General features: G+C 35.7%; 1 protein-coding gene across 1 annotated transcript in view; it reads left to right on the forward strand.

Annotated features, from left to right (window-relative positions):
- Positions 1 to 293: 293 nt before the first annotated feature.
- The window catches only part of SLC9C1 (solute carrier family 9 member C1), a gene marked incomplete at its 3' end in the record, with an annotated part of 109,613 nt that continues 85,839 nt past the window's right edge, over positions 294 to 24,067 (forward strand). Inside the window, exons 1-5 of the mRNA XM_079921431.1 lie at positions 294 to 332; positions 3,088 to 3,216; positions 12,742 to 12,907; positions 15,711 to 15,839; positions 20,767 to 20,928. Coding sequence (XP_079777557.1) covers positions 309 to 332; positions 3,088 to 3,216; positions 12,742 to 12,907; positions 15,711 to 15,839; positions 20,767 to 20,928 — 610 coding nt within the window. The 5' untranslated portion in view covers positions 294 to 308. The remainder of the gene's footprint in view (positions 333 to 3,087; positions 3,217 to 12,741; positions 12,908 to 15,710; positions 15,840 to 20,766; positions 20,929 to 24,067) is intronic.

Raw genomic sequence — 24,067 nt, forward strand, 5'->3', positions numbered from 1 at the left:
AGATTCTAAGAAAATGATAGACTTTGTAAAAGAAGTAAAGCATGAATTTAGTGGATGACCAATTATACTGATTCTATATGCTTAAGTGTGAGGGAGGGTTTCAGTTACAGGAATATAGCAAGTAAGGAGTGGTGCAGTATTTCATTGTCCTCAGTATTAAGAAGTCATGTCCAATTAAAGTTCTATAAATGTGGTATTTCACTGCCTTTCAATAGACATATTTTTTTGCAGCATTTTTGAACCTACACTTGAAAGACTTTCCAATTCCTCTCCCTGTGATATTATTTTTATTTGGATGCAGTTTTGAAATGTTCAGTTTTACATCTGACCAGGTGTGTATAGTAAATATGAGTAAATATAGTAAATATAGTAAATATTTTATATATCTGACTATATCTAAGATTCATATAAATACAAAGATGGCTTAAGAAAATTTGTAAACATATTTCTTCACTGCTGTGCCAGTTGATAGAGGCTTATGATGTGGATAACGTCATATCAGCTGTGTAGAAGAAGGAACCAGGCATGAAAGAGCTGAAATCCAGGTAACATAGTCAAAACAGAGCCTAGGTCTGAAACTAGGTAGGCAATTCAGAATGAGTACATGTACAGCTGCTAAGAATGTGAGTAGCTGAGTATTTAATCATAATTCAAAACCTTAGACAAGAAATTGGTAAACAAGATAGAAGCCCAGAGAGACTTTGAGCTACTGATACAGGACTCTAGTGGCAAGAGAATTCTGACATTGAACAAATCTATTGCCTTGGGAATGTTTCATAGTGTTCCCATTAGAATAGAGGCTACTCTCTAAGTGCACCTGCCTTAGAATATTTCAAGAAACATACACTGAACCTCTTACATGGAGCTGGAAGTGAGGAACAAGACAAAGTATATAGTCAAGGCATATACAGTATTACTAAATAGTTGGGAACAGCCGGAGTCAGGTAAAGGAGAGACAATATGCTTACTACAAGGAATATAGAATGCATTATTGACACATTAAATAGTCCTCTAGCCCAGGGGTTGGCGGCAAAGTGTTTTCTGTAAAAGGCCATATAGTACATATTTTAGACTATGAAGGCCATATGATCTCTGTCACAACTACTCAACTCTGCCATTGTAGTTTAAAAGCAGCCATAGACGATACATAAGTAAATTGGTATGGCTGTATTCCAATAATACTTTATTTATGAAAACAGGCATTGAGCCAGATTTGTTCCCAGGGCCCATAGTTTGCCAACACTTGCCCTAGTTAATCAGTATATAAACACGAACGTGTGTGAAAATGATTGACTTTCCCAAACAAATTTAACCAGTGATGTTAAAAACCATAATGGAAACCATGTATCCATGCCAGAACCAGAAGCAGATTACTCCTTCATTTGTCATGAACAGGTTTTATAATCATCTGATTTTTGACATAAGTGCAATTTTAAGTACTTCTATAAACTTTACTATTTGTCAACAACTCTTTAAAGGAAGAGACCATATGTTGAGAACTGTGAACGGTCTAAGATTTTACTCAACTTTCAATCTAATAATTTTGCTTGCCACAGTTTCATCGTCCTGGCAAAAGACACGGGACTCCTGGGCTAGAAACAAAGGACTTTATTACTCATAGCAATAACAGAAGCCAGAGTCTCCGCATTTTCTTGCCCCTGTTCCATGAGCCCCACAGGGAGAAGTAAAGAGGGCAAGGTGAAACCTGCATACACAATGGGTTGCATTATAGGAGAAGAAATCTGAGCTTAGAGAACTTGAATATTTTATGATGGGCAGTGAGCTCATCTGCCCTCTTGCTCCAGAGAGAGATAATATCTTTATAACACTGGACAGTATAGTAAACCTGCCTTTTTCTCTGGAGGGAGACACTTGCTTTATCTTCCAAAGCTGTTAGCCATACAAATATTCTTGAAAGAAAATATTCCTGGAAGAAAAGCAGTCAGTGCCCCCATCCATAGCATACAGAGAAACACAAGAGACCCATGAAGAATCATTTCCCAAATGCAAGGAGAGAGCCTAACACAGTAGGTACTCAGTGTTTCCTTAATGAGTGAATGTTGAATGGATGTGTTAACGAACCAAACTGGGTCTGCTTGCCCACGGGCAGTAAAGCCAATCTACTGACAGTGGGTTGTGGTGAAGGAAAGTGCAGCGTTTATTGTAAGGTGCCGTACAAGGAATATGGGACAGCTAGTGCTCAAAAAGCCTGAACTCCCCGATGGGTTTCAGCAAAGCATTTTTAAAAGCAAGGCAAAGGAAGGGAGTCCCAGGGTATATGATGAGCTCATGCACAATTCTCTGACTGGTTGATGGTGAGGTAAAGTAGAAAGATCAAAAATTGTTGCAAATATTTCCTGGTTCCAGCCAGACTCCTGAAGGGATGTGTTAATTTCTTTCATTTGGTGCGGCTGGCGGGGGTGGGGGGGGGGGGTTGCATCTGTAAAACAACTCAGGAAATGTGCATGAGATACTATTATCTAGGTACTTCAGAGAGGACCTAAAGCAGAGGATATAAGGGAGACATCTCTCTGGGGAAGGCCCCATAGGGTCCTGCTTGGTTACAGATGCCCATATAGGATTTAAAACTATCAACTAAATATTTTATGATAAACACCATTAATTGGTTATTTCATAATCTGCATTACCTTCCCAGTCTCTATCCCTGCTATTCTTCCATACACATCTTCTGTATAATCCATGGCTAATTACATAGTTTCTGGAAATTGATACGATTGTTTACTCCTTTGTGGATTTTGTGCATGATGATCCGTCTACCTGAAATCTCTTTCTTTCTCTTGTATGCCTGAAAATCTGCTACATACCCTTTAGTACTTTTGTCAAACTGTTTCCTATATCTATTCTTAAAAAAAAAAAAGAAAAAGAAGCATAGAGATGTTCATTAACCTTTTGCTGTAGTTGGTAATGATCTGATGCAAAATTATGAAAATCCAAGAGTTAAGACTTCAGCACTTACTATGTTGTGATTAATCTTTCTATCTTGTGCTAGGCATAGGAGTGCCTGGCATGTAGTCCATGCTAATAGACCAACAGATAAATGAGAAAATAACATTTTTATATTATTAGGTCCAAAACTATGCAGATGCCGTACAGTGGATGGATCCACATTTATTTTTTGATATATTTACACCAATAATTCTCTTTAATGTTGCATTTGACATGGATGTTTACCTGCTCCACAAGTTATTCTGGCAGGTAAGAAGTGTTATTTTCAATAATATTATTCACTCATGAACTACTACATGTTATCTGTGTTCAGATTTTTTTACAGTTTTAAAAATCAACTATATTTAGGTATAATTTATATGCAATAGTATGCATACATTTTGAGAGTACAGTTTGATGAGTTTTGACAAATATCAACCTATCAAGATATAGAAATTTCCATTATCCTAGAAAATTCCCTCAGACTTCTTTGAAGTCAATCCCTCATCAATGCCTCAGAGAGGTAAGTACTGATCCAACTTTCTCTTTTTTAATGATTCAATTTCATTTGATTTACCTTAGAAATTCTGTCCAAATATTATGTAATTTTTGGTACAGATAGTCATTTGCAAGGTCATGGGGTACAAGTGCAAAGACTAACTTTCTCATTACTTGTCATTTCTATATAGTATATTTCTTTTGAATATTAATTCAAAGAGAAAAGTAGGAAATCATTTCTATAGCCTTATTATTAAAGTCTCAAATAGATGCCAGGTGAAAAAATTTACATAGTGACTATTACAGGCATTATTTTCAAAAGTCATTCCTAAGCAAGATAAATTATATTCAATTAAATTGATTAAAAAATCCATTACATATTGTTTTTAGCAGGTTCTTCAAGATTTACATAACAGTGTCATTGTCTTCCATGTATGACTTAGATTCACAATCAAAAATAAGTCTCCACTTTGATACCACTGTAGTTTTCTTTTTTCCAAAAATTTTTACTTTTGATGAAGTTCAATTCATCAATTTTTCTTTTAGAATTTGTGTTTTTATGTCCTATTAAAAATTATTTGCCTATTCTAAGGTCACTAAGATCTTTTGCTATGTTTTCTTCTAGAAGTTTAATAGTTTTAGATTTCACATTTAGGTCTAAGATCCAATTTGAGTTAATTGTTTTATATGATGTGAGTTGGGTGTTCTGTTTCATTTTTTTTCATATGGACATTCAATTTTTACAAAATCATTTTTCTTCTTCCAGTTTTATTGAGATATAATCAATGTAGAGCACCATATAAGTTTAAGGGGTACATCATGATTTGACTTGTATACATCATGAAATGATTATCATAATAAATTTAGTGAACATCCATCATCTCACAGATACAAAATTAAAGAAATAGAAAAAAATATTTTTCTCTGTAATGAGAACACTTAGGATTTACTCTCTTGACAACTTTTGTGTGTAACATACAGCAGTGTTCATTATATTCATCATATTGTTGTACATCACATCCCTACTACTTATTTATTTTATAATTGAAAGTTTTGTACCTCTGGACTGCCTTCATCCAATTCTCCCTCTCACACCCCCTCCCACCCTGCCTCTGGTAACCACAAATCTGATCTCCTTTTCTATGAGTTTGGTTGCTTGTTTGTTTATTTTTGAAGTATAATTGACCTATACCACTGTGTTAGTTCCTGTTACACAACACAGTAGTTTGATATTTATATACTTTTCAAAATGATCATCACAATGTCTAGTTACAATATGCCACCGTACAAAGATGTTAACTAGTTATTGCCTATATTACCCACACTGTACATTTCATACCTGTGAATCATTTATTTTGCAACTGGAAGTTTGTACGTCTTAATCTCCCTCACCTATTTCTTTCCTTCTCCCAACCCCTCTCCAGGTGGCTACCTGTTTGTTCTCTATATCTATATAAATCTGTTTCTGTTTTGTTACATTTGTTCAGTTAGTTCTTGCCACAGATGGCAAGATTCCATTCTTTTGTGGTTGAGTAATATTCCATTGTGTGTCTGTGTGTTGTTTGTGTGTGTGTGTATATATATATATATATATATATATATATATATATACACACACACACACATATATAAACCGCATCTTCTTTATCCATCTATCGATGAACATTTAGGTTGCTTCCATACCTTGGCTATTGTAAATAATGCTGCAATGAACATAGAGTGCACATATATTTTTGAATGAGCATTTTCATTTGCTTTGTGTAAATACCCAAAAGTGGAATTGCCAGATGATAGGTAGTTCTATTTTTAATTTTTTGAGGAATCTCCATACCGTTTTCCATAGTGGCTGCACCAATTTACATTCCCATGAATGGTGCATGAGGTTTCCCTTTTCTCTACATCCTCTCTAAAACTTATTTGTTGTCTTTTTGATAATAGCCATTCTGACAGACGTGAGGCGATATCTCATTGTCGAAATCAGGGATTTGCATTTCCCTGATGATTAGTGATGTCGAGCACATTTTCATATGCCTATTGGCCATTTTTCTGTTTTCTTTGGAAAAATGTCTATTCAGATCCTCTGCCCATTACTTAATAGGTTTGTTTGTTTGTTTTTGATGTTAAGTATTATGACCTCTTTGTACATTTTGGATCTTAACCCCTTATTCAATATATTGTTTGCAAGTATCTTCTCCCATTCAGTAGGTGATCTTTTTGTTTTGTTGAGAGTTTCTTTCCTTCACTATGCAAAAGCTTTCTAGTTTCATGTAGTCCCATTTATTTATTTTTGCTTTTGTTTCCCTTGCCCAAAGAGACATAGCCAAAAAAAACGTTACTAAGACTGATAACAAAGATCTTACTACCTATGTTTTCTTCTAGAAGTTTTTCAGGTCTTACATTTAAGTCTTTAATCCATTTTGAATTTATTTTTGTGCAGGATGTGAGAGAGTAGTACAGTTTAATTATTTTGCATGTAGCTATTCAGTTTTCTCAACACCATTTTTTGAAGAGGCTGCCTTTCCCAAATCGTATATTTCTCCCTCCTTTGTCGTAGATTAATTGCCTATATAAGTGTGGGTTCATTTCTGGGCTTTCCATTCTGTTCCATTGATGCATGTTGCTGATCTCTTAAGCTCAGATGCATTTCAACAACCCTGCATTTTTATTCCCCCCCTCACATTTACTGTTTTTGACATCATATTTTACATATTTTTGCTTTATGTACCCCTTTACTGCTTATTGTTGATATAGATGATTTTACTACTTTGGTCTTTCTACCTTCCTACCAGCTTTTAAGTGGTTGATCTACTACCTTTACTGTATATTTGCCTTTACCAATGAGATTTTTCCTTTCATAATTTTCATATTTCTAGTTGTAGCCTTTTCCTTTTCACTTAGAGAAATACATTTAACATTTCTTGTAAAGCTGGTTTGGTGGTGCTGGACTTTTTTAGCTTTTGCTTTTCTATAAAACTTTTCATCTCTCCATCAAACTTTAATTAAAGCCTTGCTGGGTAGAGTAGTCTTGTTTCTAGGTTTTTCTCTCTTATCACTTTAAATATATCATGCCACTCCTTTCTGGCCTGCAGAGTTTCTGCTGAAAAGTCTGCTGACCGTCTTTTGGGAATTTCCTTGTACGCAGGCCTCTCACTGTTGTGGCCTTTCCCGTTGCGGAGCACAGGCTCTGGACGCACAGGCTTAGTGGCCATGGCTCACGGGCCTAGCCGCTCCGCGGCATGTGGGATCTTCCCGGACCGGGACACGAACCCGTGTCCCCTGCATCGGCAGGCGGACTCTCAACCACTGCGCCACCAGGGAAGCCCCTCCCTTGCTGCTTTTAATATTCTTGCTTTAACTTTATGATCATTACCTTGAACTCTTTATCAGGTAGGTTGCTTATCTCCACTTCACTTAGTTCTTCTGGGTTTTATCTTCTTCCTTCATTTGGAACATATTCCTCTGCTGCTTCATTCTGCCTAATTTGCTGTTTTATTTATATGTATCTGGTAAGTTAGTTACATTGTCCAACCTTGGAGAAGTGGTCTTTTTTAGAAGTCCTCTGTGACCCAGCAACATACTCTCCTCTCATCACCAGAGTTGTATCCTCTAGGAGTTCTTCCTATGTGGGCTTTGTGGGTCCTTCTGTTGAAGGAGGATGACCACTGTGTGCATTCTGGTAGATGTGGCTGACACCCAGTCCAGTTGGTTGCCAGGTTCTGCCTTGTGTGGGTGCTGTCAGCTGCTGGTGGGCAGGGCCAGGCAGCTGCCTGCAGAGCCCTGGGTGGTCCTGGGGCTAGGGTTGGCCCACTGGTGGGCAGAGCTGGGTTCTGGAGTGGGTGGTTTTGGGACCTGGTATCCTGGGTCTAGTGTCTGCTGCTGGTGGGTGGGCCCAGTTCCTGACACAGCTGATTACAGAGTCTGGAGTACCCCAGAGTTCATGTTGGCCTGTTGGTGAGTAGGGCTGAACCCAGGGGTGGGGAGCTGAGGGGTCAAAGATATCTCAGAGCTGGTGTCAGCTTGCTGACGGGCTTGGTGGTTGGGTCCCAGAACTGGTGTTGGCCTACTGATGGGCAGGGCCATGGTCTAGGGGGTCCTGGAGCAAGTGCTGTCCTGCTGATCTGGATGGCTTTGGTGCTCTGGTGGCCCCTGGGCTCATGTCCACCCACTGGTGGATGAGGATGAGTCCTGGGGCTAGTGCCAGCCCACTGGTGAGTGGAGCTGTGGCCTAGGTTCTCTGGCTGCAGGGCCCTGAGGGTCCTGGAATTGGTGTGTTGGCCTGCTGGTGGGCAGAGCTGGGGCCTGGGTTGTCCTGGGGCTAGTGCCAGCCCGTCGGTGGGTGTGGCTTGTCCAGGGGCTAGTGCCAGCTTGATGGTGGGCAGAGCCAGGTCCTTACAGATGGCTGTGGATATGCAGGGGATCCCAGGACTAGTGCCAGTGCATTGGTGTGTGGGGTTGGATCCTAGGCCTTTTGATGGACAGGGCTGTGTCCCAGGATAGTTGTACACTCAGAGAATGTTAAGACAATTGGCCTGCTGGTGGGTGGGGCTATATTCTCACCCAGGTAGCTGCTTGGCCTGAGGCGTCCCAGTACTTTCCCAAGGTGAGCTCCGGTTGCATCCTTCCTTTCTGAGAGGCGCTCCGAGATCAGCAGGTGGGTCTGACCCAGACTCCTTTCAAATCACTCCCTCTGCCCTGGGTCCCAGAGCATCTGAGATTTTGGGTGTGCCCTGTAAGAGGGGAGTATCTATTTCCCACAGCCATCTGGCTCTCCCAAAAGAAAGCCCTGCTGGCCTTCAAAGCCAAATGTTCTAGAGGAATCATCTTCATGGTGCAGTACCCCCAGGCTGGGGAGGCTGATGCAGGGCCTGGACCCCTTGCTCCTTAGGGAGAGTCTCTGCAATTGTAATTATCCTCCTAGTTGTGGCTCACTCACTGTGGGTATGGATTTTGACTATACCGTGTCTCTGGCCCTTCTACACATCTCATGGTTTGCTTTTTTGTGTTTTTTTTTTTTGAAGTATAGCTGATTTAAAATATTTAAAATATTATATTAGTTTCAGGTTTACAATGTAGTGTGATTCAGTATTTTTGGAGAACATACTCCATTATAAGTTATTATAAGATAATGACTATAATTCCCTGTACTATACTATTTTATACATGCTAGTTTGTGTCTGTTAATCCCATACACTTAATTTGTCCCTTCTCCCTTTGGTAACCACTAATTTGTTTTCTATGTCTATGAGTCTGTTTCTGTTTTGCATATACATTCATTTGTATTAATTTTTTTAGATTCCCCATATAAATGATATCAGACAGTATTGGTCTTTGTCTGGCTTATTTCACTAAGCATAATATTTTCTAAGTCCATCCACATTGCTGCAAATGGCAGAATTTCATTCTTTTTTGCATTGGTTGTATAGTGGCGAGCATAGGTGCCTTCCATTCTTTTTATGGCTGAGTAATAGTCTATGGAATACATATACCACATCTTCTTTATCCATTTATCTGTTGATGGGCACTTGGGTTGTCATGGTTTGTTCTTTATATAGTTAGTTGTAGAAGATCATTTCTGCTAGTCTTCTGGTCTTTCTCAACAAAAGCTACTCTGTAAATAGTTGTAATTTTGATGTGCCAGTGGGAGAAGGTAAGCTCGAGGTCTTTCTATGCACCGCGCCCCCCCGTCTTTGCCACTGCCCTCTATATTCAAAAATTTTAAAACTTTGCTCCAAATTGTAAAACAAAGTAAACAAGGAAAAAGTATAAAGTGTGGGAAAAGTAAATTCAGCTCTACATTTTAGTGAATAAACTATATCTTTTCAATTGTCTAGCATGTTGAAGACTCAAGAAAGAAATTATGGAGGAAAAAAGTAACAAAAAAATCTGACCGGCAAAACTTAACGCCACTTATGATTTTAACTCTGATACTATAAGAAAGCTATTATTAAATATACTAGGTCCAGTAAAAGGAAATTACTGATAAAAGTTGTGTTTCAAATACCCACCTTCTAAAATTTCCCACACACACACATAAAAGAACAGCACAGAGAAGACTACTCACAGAAACAGCAATAATCCTAATTCACAAGCTATTATGATTATTTTCTAATCATGTGATATTTGAACCCCTCCAGGAAAGACCTTGAGAAAAAATACTCTAGATTATAAGCAGGATGTGCATTTCTTTCAAAGTAATCAATACAGTTTTGCAAGTATAAAGCTGTTACCTAAAATACATTAGAATCAAAACTATTAAAATAACTTACACTTGAAACAGAGTCCAGGCAAATGAAATTCAGACAAATTACAAAAAAATGAAATTGAAAAGAATAGAGATATAATACTAGTTTGAGCTGGTTCTAGTGTTCCCTGTCAAGCCATCTCCTGAGTCTCTGTTCAACTGGGGGGTCAGCTGAGGTAGGATGAGCTAGATGGCTCTGCTCATATGTCTTTTGGTTGGTACTGTTAATATTGGCTATAGGCAATGAGTGTCACTGTACATGTATCTCATTATCCAGGCAATTATTCCAGGCTTCTTCACATGGTGATTTCAGAGTCTCAAACATCAGTGGGAGAGGGCAAACTTGAATTTACTAGTGCTTTTTAAGAGAAAATTTTTATTGAAGTATAGTTGGTGTATAACATTTTCTAAGTTATTGGTGTACAATATGGTGATTCCCAACTTTTTAAAGTTATACTCCATTTATAGTTATTATAAAATATTGGCTATATTCCCTGTGTTGTACGATATATCATTGTAGCTTATTTTATGCATAATAGTTTGTATCTTTTAATCTTCTACCCCTATATTGCCCCTCCACACTTCCCTCTCCCCACTTTTTAAGTCTCTAGTTACATCATGTTTGCTCCTGTTCAGTCAGTATGGAAGATAGCTACCCAATGGTGTGGATTCAGGGAGCAGAATTACTGCAGCCATTTTTGCAAACAATATACCATGTGATTTATTGAGGTATCAACAGCTATTTGGTGGAAGAACAAAGATTTGGATATCCTGACCCTCAATCCTCTTGTCTCAAAGCCTCATTTTAATTTGTTCCTTTGAACAGGAGTTAGTAATACAACTCCCTTGACCACCATAACCTTAAATTGAGAAATCAGCCACCCTAGAGGTAAATTACCTAGGGGACCTTGATTTTCTTTCACCATTCTGATGCTGTTATCAAGCTTTATCTACCAAAGACTCCCTCTCAATAGTGTCAGGCCTCAGTAATGCCGTATAAGCACTCTGTCATTGTTCTGTCAATTTTAAGATTGGGTTAGAAATGTCTGATTAAGTGACAACCAAAATCACTCAGGACTAGCACCCAGGCCTCCTGAGTCAGAGGCCAGTTATTTCCCAACTGGACCCTAACTCTCCGCAAGAATGTCCCTGTACAGACAAAAGACTAAAATAATCAGAAGGAAGATAGCTTTTAATATTTTAGCTCTTCTGAATTCTCTTTTTCATTAACTGCATTAGGTACGTCTTTCTCCAGTGCCTATTGCAATGCCTCATTGCATAGTAGGTAGTGAATAAATGTGTAATAAATAAGGGGGTAAGAACTTGTGCTTTTTCATTTTTCTTGATGTAGCAAAAGTTGAGACAGGAACCTGGGGATTTTATTTGATTTTACTTCTCTGGAGAATTGTTTTAAATGGGAATGATTAGTACACTGCTGGTGGCTGTGTTTGTTGGTAAAACTTTTTGGAGGATATATTAGTAATCTCTATGGAAAGTTCCAAAATGATGCATGTCTTTAATTTTACTCATTGAAATTCTAAGGATATAATGAAGGATGTATGATATTGCTGTTTTTAATTTTATATTGGCAGTAAGAGCATTTTTCAACATCATTATGAAATTCTTAGTTATCCATTTTTATTTCATTTTATTTTTAAATTGAAATATAATTGACATATAACATTATTTAGTTTCAGGTGTGCAACATAATGATTTGATATTTGTATATATTTCAGAATGCTCACCAAAATAAGTCTAGTTAACATCCATCACCACACATAGTTACAAATCATTTTTCTTGTGATAAGAACTTTTCAGACCTACCTTCTTAGCAAATTTCGAATATGAAATACACTATTGTTGTTAACTATAGTCACCATACTGTATATTGCATCCCTATGCTTTATTTGTTTTATAACTGGAAATTGGTATCTTTTGACCCCTTTTACCCATTTCACACCTCCAACCCCCCACCCCACCCCACTGCCCGCCTCTGTTCTCCGTATCTATGAATTTAGTTTTTTGTTTTTTTAGATTCCACATATAAGTAAGTGAGATCATATGATATTTGTCTTTCTCTGTATGACTTATTTCACTTAGTATATGCCCTCAAGATCCACCCACATTGTGGCAAATGGCAAGATTTCTTTCTTTTTCTTATGGCTGAATAATATTCTATATAGATACCACATTTTCCTTATCCATTCATCCATAGATGGACATTTAGCTTGCTTCCATGTATGGGCTATTGTAAATAATGCTACAGTGAACATGAGGGTGTAGTTGTGAATTCTCATAGGTACTTTAAGGCACAATCACCACATTTTCCCAAGTGCATTTGGTAATAAAATCTTGCTAGATAACCACCACAGGTAGAATAGGAGAAAGTAGAAGACAATGGGGGGAAGGCAGAAGGCCAGGATCCAGTTGTAGAATAACAGAATGCCCCTTCCCATCTTTTTTCTGGTCCTCTGCCCTTTCTATACATTCCTTCTATTATTTTGTTTTCTCTTTTTTCCCCTCTTTTGTAACTTCTTTCTAAATTTGTGTTCTTTTTTCTATGTTAATAGGCTATGTCTCAGTTTTTATGCATTGTTAAATGTGTATATATATATATATATATAATATATATATATATGGTATGTATGTATATACCTTCACACATATACATCTATATTCAGTGGCCTTATCAAGAAAATTAAAAGTTCATTTTTTTTCCATTATGGTTTATTACAGGATATTGAATATAGTTCCCTGTGCTTTAGAGTAGGACCTTGTTGTTTATCTATTTTATATGTAGTAGATTGTATAAAAGTTCCTTTTTAACTATAATGTGGTATTTCCTGTAACTGGTATTTCTTAGGTCCTAAGAATCTCATTGTAATATTTGTTCCTTATTTCCAGAGTTGCAATCACATAGTTGTTAAATAAGATAATTTAAAATTTCCCTTTAATGGATTGCATGTGATTCTACATCTCCAGTATCCTGATTATCTGCATTTAAAAATGGAATACAAATGCCATCTGATTTTTCTATCTGTAAAATTTCTTTGCAGATACTTTTAATTACAATTCCTGGCTTTTTGATTAATTATACCTTAATTCTTTGGTATTTGGCATCTGTGAATAAATTAGTTTTGAAAACCACCACATGGTTATTATTTTCAGCTATCCTTGTGAGTTCAGATCCTATGCTGACTTCATCTTCTATAAAAGACCTGGGTAAGTATATTTTTCTCTTTTCCTATATTTAAAATATATTCCATGCTTAAACTGTCTAGTTTTAAGATCTTTTGTTCACTATAGCTTTTCACTATGTGAAGTGGGGTGCTGGGACATTGGGGATTGAGCATAGAGATTCAGGTGGTGATGCTTAGAAAAGAAGGAAATGCCAGTGATGGGCTTACTTAGTATTTTAAGTCTTACATTCAGTTGTGGAATAGGGCAGGGGATTATTTGTAATCCTTGACTTTATACATGCTTCTATCCTGAGCCAACAGAGTAGTTCTGGGAGAATCACAATATTGCATGTACATTGCGGTGACATTTCTATTGCCCCAAACCCCTTTTCTGTTGAAAACACTGTCATTAAGATAATGCTATTCGTAAAAAAAAAAAAAAAAAAAAGAAAGAAAAAGTCGTTGGAGTGTTTGTCACCATTAAGACCAAAAGCCTAAAAAGTCAAAAACAATAAAATCATTAATGATACAGTGTGTACTATTTTAGGAGAAAGAAATCTATATTTAGAAGTATAAAATATCAAGTCAATGTAATCCAGAAAAAAATCCAAGAGCCTCATTCAAAAAAAAAATTACCTAATTTGTATTCCCTCAGCTATTTTTTAGTAATGAGAACAAAAACATTTGCTTTAAAGTAGAATTAAAGTATAATTTTAATATGGCACATACATGCACATACACACACACATACTTTTTATGGCCACTTGAAAAGGAAAGAGCTCTCTGAGGCAAGTAGAAACAGAGTAGTGCAGAAACCTCAATTGTACCTATGTGAATAAAGAAAAGCCATATCTTTAAGACAAGGAGATTTGTCTGTCCCTCAACCCTGCTTCTATGAGACTCTGTCAATGTCAGGCCCTTTCCTACTCAAAAGATTTGGAAGAGTTCTATGCTACCTGAGAGAATTCCATACTCCTCTTAATTGGAATCTAGTTACTTATTCCACTGACTTCCTGGCTTACCATTGTTGAATTTAAATAATTTCTTTGGGTTGAGTTACAAGGTTGTTCTCATAAACTTTGGCCATCTTGTCGTTACTTTTGGAATTTTATTTTTCTCCTCAATTTGCATCTTAAAAAAAATTTTTTTAAATAAAGTATCTTTCTCTTGGCAACATTTTTGTCTGAGTTTTCAAAGCAAGACTTTTATATATTTTTTACTTTATTCTCAAAAATAAAATCTGCCCAGGCCAATGTCTGGAGTACATGAATACATTCACATTGTTTTGAGCTTTTTAGGGTCCACTGACTTCTCTTATGTTCCTTGTCTGTTATTTATTTCTAAATACTCACATTTTGTTATAGCCCCATTTTCTAAAATGGAATAGTTATACAACAGTGTCAGTTAGGGTTTGTCTTTGTCTTTGTTTTTGACTAAAAAGCCACCACCAAAACATAGTGGCTTAAAACTACAATTATATATATATATATATATTTTTTTTTTTTTAAACATCTTTATTGGAGTATAATTGCTTTACAATGGTGTGTTAGTTTCTGCTTTATAACAAAGTGAATCAGTTATACATATACATATGTTCCCATATCTCTTCCCTCTTGCGTCTCCTTCCCTCCCACTCTCCCTGATGGCATAGGCTGGGCTCCACTGATTGTGGCTAGGCTTACTAATGAATCTCCAGTCAGCTGGAGGGTCATTTGGGGACTAAGTGATCTAGGATGGCCTCAACTAGGAAGATTCACCTTTCTTCCATGTATTTCTCACATTCCTCCAGAAGGGTAGCCAGGGAATGCTGCCATGGTGGTGGCAGGGATCCAAGAGAGAGGAAGCAGAAATCTTCCTCAAGCCTCTGCTTTCATCAAGTCTCATTAAAAAATAGTATTTTTTTTAAATTTAAAAATCAGAACTCTTTGGTGAGAGAAACTGCAACTTCTTACAGCAGAGGGCCTGGATGAAGGGAGAGGTGAAGAATTGGACCATCAAGGCAATTGAACTTCCACAGGAACAGACTGCCTTGGCTTTTCTTCTCTTCCAACAGCATACTTACTGTATTAGATTGTGATCACAACTATAGAGTGGTTGGTTCACAGGGAGGGCTTTTACCATTTCCTTAATAATATTTCCTTTCTATGGACATTTTGAAAACCATTAAAGGTGCTCAAAGTTATAGTTTTCCCCTACAGGCACATTGAATAGCAAAGAAAAATGATAATTGATGGATATCTAAACTTAGAATATCATCATAAATAGAGGAGGATGAGGATGGAAGTAGATTATATCAGGGTGCTCTCCATTAATGGAGCTTGATTTCTAAAACCATCGAAAGTGATGTATGAGAAAGTCAGACAATGTCTAATTATAGTGTGATTATCAGGACAATTGCCTTAATACTTTGATTGGGTACCATGGTATAAAGCCTTAGTTTATAAATATACTTTATTCCTCCACCATCAGTTTTTCTTGTCTTAAATGCATGATGTATGTATTTATATAAGCCAAGTCTCAGAATTAAAAGTAATAAATTTTATGTTTTCATCTGTGCTTTGAAACAAGGAATGAGAGCTCTAATTGATTATCTTACTTACATAAACTATAATCAACCACAATTAATTTGGTAACTAATCACGGTGATCTAGACTTAACTTGTAGTTGATACATAATGAAATTTCCTTGAAGGGAGTTTACAAACATGACTAAAGTATACTTAAGTATGTAGGAAAAGTATGTGATATAAATACATAGCTGAATATCCTTCTAATTGTTGATAAAATTTTATTCTTCAACATTGATGAAGTTTTTCCCACCTTAAAAAAATATTTTTCCTTCTGCAGGTCTTTCTAGAGGCCTCGTCAATTTAATTAATGGAGAAAGTCTGATGACCTCTATAGTGTCTTTAATAGTGTTTACTAGTATTATGGATATTAACTTTGGCTTGCAAAAAAAAGTAAACTATTCCTTAGGTAAGGACTTATTTTTTTCTTAATTTCTTAAAATTAGAATCCTGTATTTTCTGAAAGTTTACATGGATTTTGTAACACCTTACCATAAGTTATGCTTATACAAACATAATTGTATTAGTATAATGATTTACTCTTTACAAAGCACTACCACACATCCCTTATTTAATATCTGTTGTAGTTTTGTTGTGAGGCTGAGTTGGGACTTTTCACGAGGATGCATATAGAAGCAACATTCCACAGGCCTAGGCTGAATCAGAATGCTTGATAACAAGAATGAGGGATGTTGTTTTTTATGCGTTGAAGATGAACTCAAAAGATAAGCCAAGTAGTGCATCCACCAGTGGCGAGAGGAGGTGGCTTCCCTTCCCTTCCCCTGGGACTATCTCCCTGCAGGCAATACAGAAAGCTGTCAGCTCAGGGAGGAAATGTGAGTTATACAGCCATCTACAAGGCCTGAGCGCAGTGCTTGTAAGCAAAGAGACTGTAATATGCCTGGAGCTCATTTACCACATTCAGATAGCCCTGAACAATAAGTATTTTATTTCCTTTATCATATGTGTATGTGTGCATTTGTGTGTATGAAATAAATGATATATGCACACTATAATGAGTGATTATAAAGTATTCATAAAGTATACAGATGAGTAATTATCACTCAGGACCAGAAATACAGTTACCGGCACTCCCATGAGCATCTTATATGTCCCTTCCCCATGCTTTCAGTGGTGCTCAGAGTGTAGTCTCAATAAAATTAGAAATTAAAAAGGAGAAGTTACAATCAACACCACAGAAATACAAAGGACCATAGGAGACTACTATAGGCAACTGTATGCCACTAAAATGGACCCCTAGAAGAAATGGACAATTTTTTAGAAAGGTACAATCTCCCAAGACCAAACCAGGAAGAAATAGAAAATATGAACAGACTAATTACAAGCACTGAAATTGAATCTGTGATTTCAAAAACTCCCAACAAACAAAGGACCAGGACCAGATGGCTTCACAGGGGAATTCTACCAAACATTTAGAGAAGAATTAATACCTATTCTTCTGAAACTATTCCAAAAAATTGCAGAGGAAAGAACACTTCCAAACTCATTCTATGAGGTCACCATCACTCTCATACCAAAACCAGACAAAGATACAAAAAAAAAGAAAGAGAATTACAGGCCAATATCACTCAATATCACTGATGAACATAGATGCAAAAATCCTCCACAAAACACTAGCAATCCAAATCCAGCAATACATTAAAAGGATCATACCCCATGATCAAGTGGGATTTATTCCAGGGTTGCAAGGATTTTTCAGTATCTGCAAACCAATCCATGTGATACACCACATTAACAAATTGAAGAATAAAATCCATATGATCATCTCAATAGATGTAGAAAAAGCTTTTGATAAAATTCAACATCCATTTATGATAAAATCTTTCCAGAAAGTGAGTGTAGAGGGAACCTACCTCAATATAATAAAGGCCATATATGACAAACACACAGCTAACATCACATTCAATAGTGAAAAACTGAAAGCATTTCCTCTGTGATCAGGAACAAGACAAGGATGTCTGCTCTCCCCATTTTTATTCATCATGGTTTTGGAAGCCCTAGCCACAGAAATCAGAGGACAAAAAAAAAAAGAATTAAAAGGGATCCAAATTGGAAAAGAAGAAGTAAAACTGTCACTGTTCACAGATGACATGATACTATACACAGAAAATCCTAAAGACACTACCATAAAACTACTAGAGCTCATCAATGAATTTGGTAAAGTTGCAGGATACAAAGCTAATACACAGAAATCTGTTGAATTTCTATACACTAACAATGAAAGATCAAAAAGGGAAATTAAGGAAACAATCCCATTTACCACCACATCAAAAAAGATAAAATACCTAGGAATAAACCTACCTAAGGTGACAAAAGACCTGTGCTCTGAAAACTGTAAGACGCTGATGAAAGAAATCAAAGATGACACAAACAGATGGAAAGATATACATGTTCTTAGATTGGAAGAATAAATATTGTCAAAATGACTATACTACCAAAAGGCAATCTACGGAGTCAAGGCAATTCCTATCAAATTACCAATAGCATTTTTCACAGAACTAGAACAAAAAAATTTTTAATTTGTATGGAAACACAAAACACTCAAAAGCAAACTTGAGAAAGAAAAACAGAGTTGGAGGAATCAGGCTCCCTGACCTCAGACTATACTACAAAGCTACAGTAATCAAAATGGTACAGTACTGGTATACCATACTGTTTTGATTACTGACTATTCTTTTCCAAAAAGAATCACCCCTCTCATGTCTTCCTCTAGGGAGCTGGTTCAAGTGGTGGACAATTAATTACCCTACTTGTGCATAAGAAGCACTTGCTTTCAGCATTGTTCTGTATCCAATTATTTTACCCAGGCCATGGCAGCTTGGAACATCAACTGGAACCCCAGTTTAGCACAGGAAGGTACATTCTCTTTAAATTCTTCATATATGCCATCTGTGGTGTATAAGAAAACCAAACCAACTACCTACATACAACCTTTTCCAAAATCCAGAATACAAAACGAGGTGACACCATACAGCACTTAGAGAGTTTTTACCATAAAACTTGCTGCAGATAAGGGCTTCCTGAAGATGAATAAGGTGAACAAAAAAGAAATGTTTATATTCAGAAGCATCTTAAAAACTCAAGAGCCACCCTTGGGGGAAACTGAAAAATGTAAAATGTAGTCATACATGCTGGTCAGAAGGATCCAAGCCCAGCCCCTATACCTGATCTAGTATTCTACCAGGTCCCATTTAAGATAGTAAATACTGATCACAGAATTTCAGGGAACTTTATCAGAGGCAACATCTACAATCTAATCAAAAGAACTTTCTTGATATTCACTGAGAAGCAAAAAAAAAAAAAAAAAAAAAAAGAAAAGTAAAAAGAAAAGTACTGATTTAGAAGTTAATTCATTCATTAATCCAACAGTTACTTGTTGATATGTACTATGTGATAGCTCCTATTCTAGGCCCTGGTGATTCAGCCATGAACATAATAGTCCTTGCTTTTTTGGAGCTTGCCTCAAAATTTTGACTATAATCAATGGAATAGAATTTTGTTTTTGATTAGATTTCAGAGGAGTACAAACTTTTAAGTAATCACTGTTAAAATGATAATAGTAACAACATTTTATTACAAATGTCTGCTGTAGAAAGAAGAGAAAAGTGAACTTATTTTCTTCGACATCAGGACTTTCTCTGAATTTTTAATAGGAGAATTTCCCCTAAGAAAGGTTCTTGATAAGTTTTACTGGTATTTCATTTATATCAGTTAACACAGCTGTGAAACAGTAATTTTCATAGTAATCATTATTTTACAACATGTGATTATTTAAACAGTAGTGCTCTATCTTTGAAGTGAACACATATTTCATAATAGGGAAAACCAAGAAGTTACTGCACTCAGAGGTTCTTACCTTTTCCTATTTGTATATTAGAAGTTTAAGAACATTATAAGAAGTAATGGATTTGCTTTGAGGCTTTTCCTAACCTAATAAATCCATTCAGCATATATTGTACTCATTAAGAGCTATTTTTCTTTCTTAAAGGGGAAAGCAACTTTTAAACTGGGTCTTTTAACTCCAGTTCCCTGCATTTTTCTGAAACCAGAGTTGGCCTCCAGCCTATGTTTCATTTACAGGAGGTGCTGGATTCCCAAAATTATCATCATGGTCAACTTCATACCTAGAATGGATGTGACTTAGAGGGTCATTCATGAAATTCTCCTCCCAAGTTCACACTATCCCTACGGATGTTAAATCTTTCTGCTTGGCATATCTAGAAACCGTGGCTCCCTTTCAGCCATAGGAATGAGACTAGGTAGAGAAGGAATCTAAATAGCCTCAGTACTCTTAACAGTGCCCTCTCCACCAGTGGACATGATTGAGGATTCATAAATGGATTCTTTCTCCTTCATTTTACTATCTAAGAGCATAGTTCTAGGATTTACTTCCCCAAATTTAGCCTTGTTTTTCGATGTGGTTGCTGTTGCTGTTTTGTTGGCCATTCTTTGTTTCGATTTTGTTCTTGCTCTTCACATATTCTGTTGAAGTTGACCCTTCAGGCTTTCCTGACCCCAAGACCCACTCTCATCTGTAATTCAAACTTTGCTCCTCTGTTCCTCACCCTGTAAAGGTGGGAAGGACTTCCTCACCCACTGAAAATGCCTGATTCCGGCAATCAAGGCTATCAAGGGCTTAGGTCTCCTGTTTTCCTGGGGAGGGCATCATAACGACTGTAGAAAGCAATTTGGCAAGATATAATAATATCGATAAAGGATCAACTATCCTTTAGTGTAGTAATTCCACTTCTGGGGACTAAGGAAGTAATCAGAGAATTACAAAATAATTATGTACAGAAATACACACTGCCACATTGCTTATCAGGGAAAAAACTGGAAACAATGAAATGCCCAACAATAAGGAACCAATTGGATCGGTTTGGCAGGCCAAGACAATACAGGAAATTCACTCAGCTGGGACTCAGAGGCATTCCTTGTTTTGTATTTCTTTGTGTGTATTATGTTAGACCTGGAAAATAAGTTCCATGGGTTTAGAGACTTTCTACTTCTTGTTCATTACTGTTTTTCCAAAATGTATTACAATTTTGGCACTGAATAAATATATATTCCCTAATGGGGACTGAAAAAAGCTCTTAAACTAAACTGATCAAATTTTACAAATTTGTGTCTGACTTTTAACATTTGAAAAGAAACTCTTTCAATTTAGGAATAAGAAAATACCCTACATCTACCCCAAAAACTATGAGCTATTTTTAAAGAGAATGACGAAAAGAAAAGTTGACCCAGATTATCACTTAAAATTAAGAGCAAGTAAGTTCTATTAATTATTTCCTGTTTACTCCCCTTTCTTACAGCTCATAGCATCATGGATAAAATTTGGTCATATTGTATAGAAAGTCTCTTGTTTGGAATTCTAACTTCAAAACTGGTACAATTGTGGTTGTCTACTGTTTTTGGAGATGATGTGAATCATATAAGTCTCAGCCTTTCAATTCTATACCTCATCTTTTATATTTGTAAGTAAGAGGGATATGCCTAAAATTAAATGATGTAGAAAAATTGAAAATAAAGATATGGGAAATATTTAGGCCAAAAAAGAACATTCAACTGATCTAGAAGGAATATTTTTGAAAACAATGTATCAAAGGAGATTAAAAATATGAATATGTATACAATGGAAAACAATGTGCCAAGATATATAAAGACAATTATAAATGACAAGAGAAATTTGACAAAATCATTACAATGAGATACTTTAACATGCCTTTCCTAGATAATTTCATAACCAAGTGGACAAAAAAATGACTATGGCTATAAAAAGATTTAAATAAAAACTCAAATGCTTGGCTCACAAGATATATAAAGAGTTTTATCTTCCAAAACAGAATACTTATCCTTTACATAGACATATAGACATTAATAGAAATAAACTAGACTAGAAGAACATTACAATAAAATTTCAAACATTGCTCAACCACAATGCAATTAAATGCTAACTTCAAAAGGAGGATCTTTAAAAATAAACATTCTAACTGCCTGAAATTTAAAAAAACTTTTCTTGGTAACTCTTCAATCAAAAAGGAAATAAAAATAGAAGTTACAGATCAAGGAAGGCTAAACATTAGAAACTCTATCAACATTACTAATCCATTTACCACAACTCCCTTCTCAAAGAAGTATGGCAGGCAATGATAATTAGCCATATCACTGTTCCCTGACAGAGCCTCAGAATCACTTTCAACCCAGCCCTTTAGACAGCTCCACAAATGATTTGGAGTTGGCATGTGTGATAATACTTACTTCCCAAATTATACTATGTCTTTCCATTACACTTAGGAATAAGAGTGTTGCCTAGCCTCATATCCGTGATTAAACACAGATGTAGAGAATGGACTTGAGGACGTGGGGAAGGGGAAGGGGAAGCTGGGACAAAGTGAGAGAGTGCACGGACTTATATATACTACCAAATGTAAAATAGATAGCTAGTGGGAAGCAGCTGCATAGCACAGGGAGATAAGCTGGGTGCTTTGTGACCACCTAGAGGGGTGCGATAGGGAGGGTGGGAGGGGGAGACACAAGAGGGAGGAGATATGGGGATATAAGTATACGTGTAGCTGATTCACTTTGTTATAAAGCAGAAACTAACACAGCATTGTAAAGCAATTATACTCCAATAAAGAGGTTAAAAAAAAAAGTTCTGGAAGCTCTAGCTAATATAATAAGAAAAAAAGAAAGACGTTTATACATTTTAAAGGAGAAAATGGTTACATTAGTCACAGCATTTTAGATTATATAGAAACACCCGAGAGAATTAATTAATAAACTAAGACAAAACATTTTAGATTATATAGAAACACCCAAGAGAATTAATTAATAAACTAAGAAAACAAGGTTCTTTAATAGTTTGATATAAGGCAAATATACAAAAATTAATAAATCAAATAGCATTCTTATAAAGCAGCAGTAACTAGTTATAAAATATAATGAAAATTGATTCTCTTTACATTAGCAAAAAGTTATAAAATATCAAGGAATAAACTTAACAAGAAGTTTGGACTTAAACAGAAAGCTACACATTTTATACTTCTGAGAAATATAAAATTTAAATAGACACAAAGAAAAGCTTCTTTTTAGAAATGCTAGAGTAACAGGATTCACTACTTTCATGTCTGAGGAAGGAAAGGCAGAACATAGGGATGTGAGGTTTCCTAACTAATCTGGATTTAAACCAATTATAATCTAGTGAGGTTGCACAATCGTTAATGAATTAATAGACAGTGAGAGAATAATGAGTCAGTACAAGTACATTCGTTACATACTACTTTAATGGTGTATTCCTAATGCTACAAAATTTATATTCCAGCAAACATAATTTCCTCTAACATCATTAAGTAAGCATAGCCTCAAGATTAAGAGTTACACTCAAGGAAATAATTTTATCTATTTTAATTTTAAAAATTGAATTATCATTGATTTACAATATTATATTAGTTTCAGGTGTACAACATAGTGATTCAGTATTTTTATAGATTATACTCCATTCTAAGTTATTACAAAATAATGGCTATATTTCCTTGCACTGTACAGTAGATCCTTGTTGTGTATTTATTTTATACATGATAATTTGTATCTCATAATCCCCTACCCTATCTCCAAGAAAATTATTTTAAATTTTTAGAGTCAAGATGTCTCAATAAACATTTTAGCAAAAAAAAAAATCCTAGGACAGAATTTCATGAAAACAGATAATGAGTAAATATAAATCTAATGTAAAATAACTTTTACCCTGACCTAGCTTATTGTTTATATTAATATCTTCAAGGTAGTCATCATAAATATTTTCCAAATTTTACCATTACTTAACAAGTTATAAAGAGTAGTCCAGGATTTGATATCAAAGCACATGCATCCACAGTTTCCTCTTCCTTCACGATTCAAAACTGACTAAGTAAAGTGTTCGTTTCTGGCTTAGGTATCATTCCTAGCCAGAACTAAAATAAAGAATATAAAACTTGTAATTTTCCATCTCTAGAAAGGAAGACTCAATAGTGTGATAATGTTGTACATTTCATCAAATTAAGATTATCACAATCTGAATCAAATAATGATAGAATTTTGGAGGGAGGTGAAATTTTACAGAATAATTTAAAAAATTCATCTGGAAACAAACTGTGAGACTATGCATGACAACTTTTTTAAAGTGAAGAATTTTACAATTAGGTAAGTATTAAACATTTAAAAAGCCTATAGTAATTAAAATACAACTGCTATTAACAGGGAAATACAAAGTAAACCAAAGAAACAGAAGGGGCACAAAACAGATCCATGTATGACAATTTGATAAACATGGCAATAATGGTCAAAGTGGCATATCCATAATATTCTTCAATATTAAAACAAAAATTTTAATTTGTACTTGTTAACTAGAACAATGTCTAGTTCAGAGAAAAAAAAATTAAGAGAAAAAAAATAAGCCCATTACAGAACTGTATTGCTGTATAATCCCTCTGTAGTTTTTCTTAATGTGTGACTGTATATATGTATGTTAGAAGCAAGCCTCTGTGAGTGTTCACAGGGTACTCCACCCCTCTCTAAGATCTTAATCCAATTATCTTAAGCTTCCAATTCTATAGTCTATGAAAACCCAAAGATATC

The sequence above is a fragment of the Stenella coeruleoalba genome, assembly GCF_951394435.1.
Source record: "Stenella coeruleoalba genome assembly, chromosome: 5".
Classification (NCBI taxonomy): Eukaryota; Metazoa; Chordata; class Mammalia; order Artiodactyla; family Delphinidae; genus Stenella; species Stenella coeruleoalba.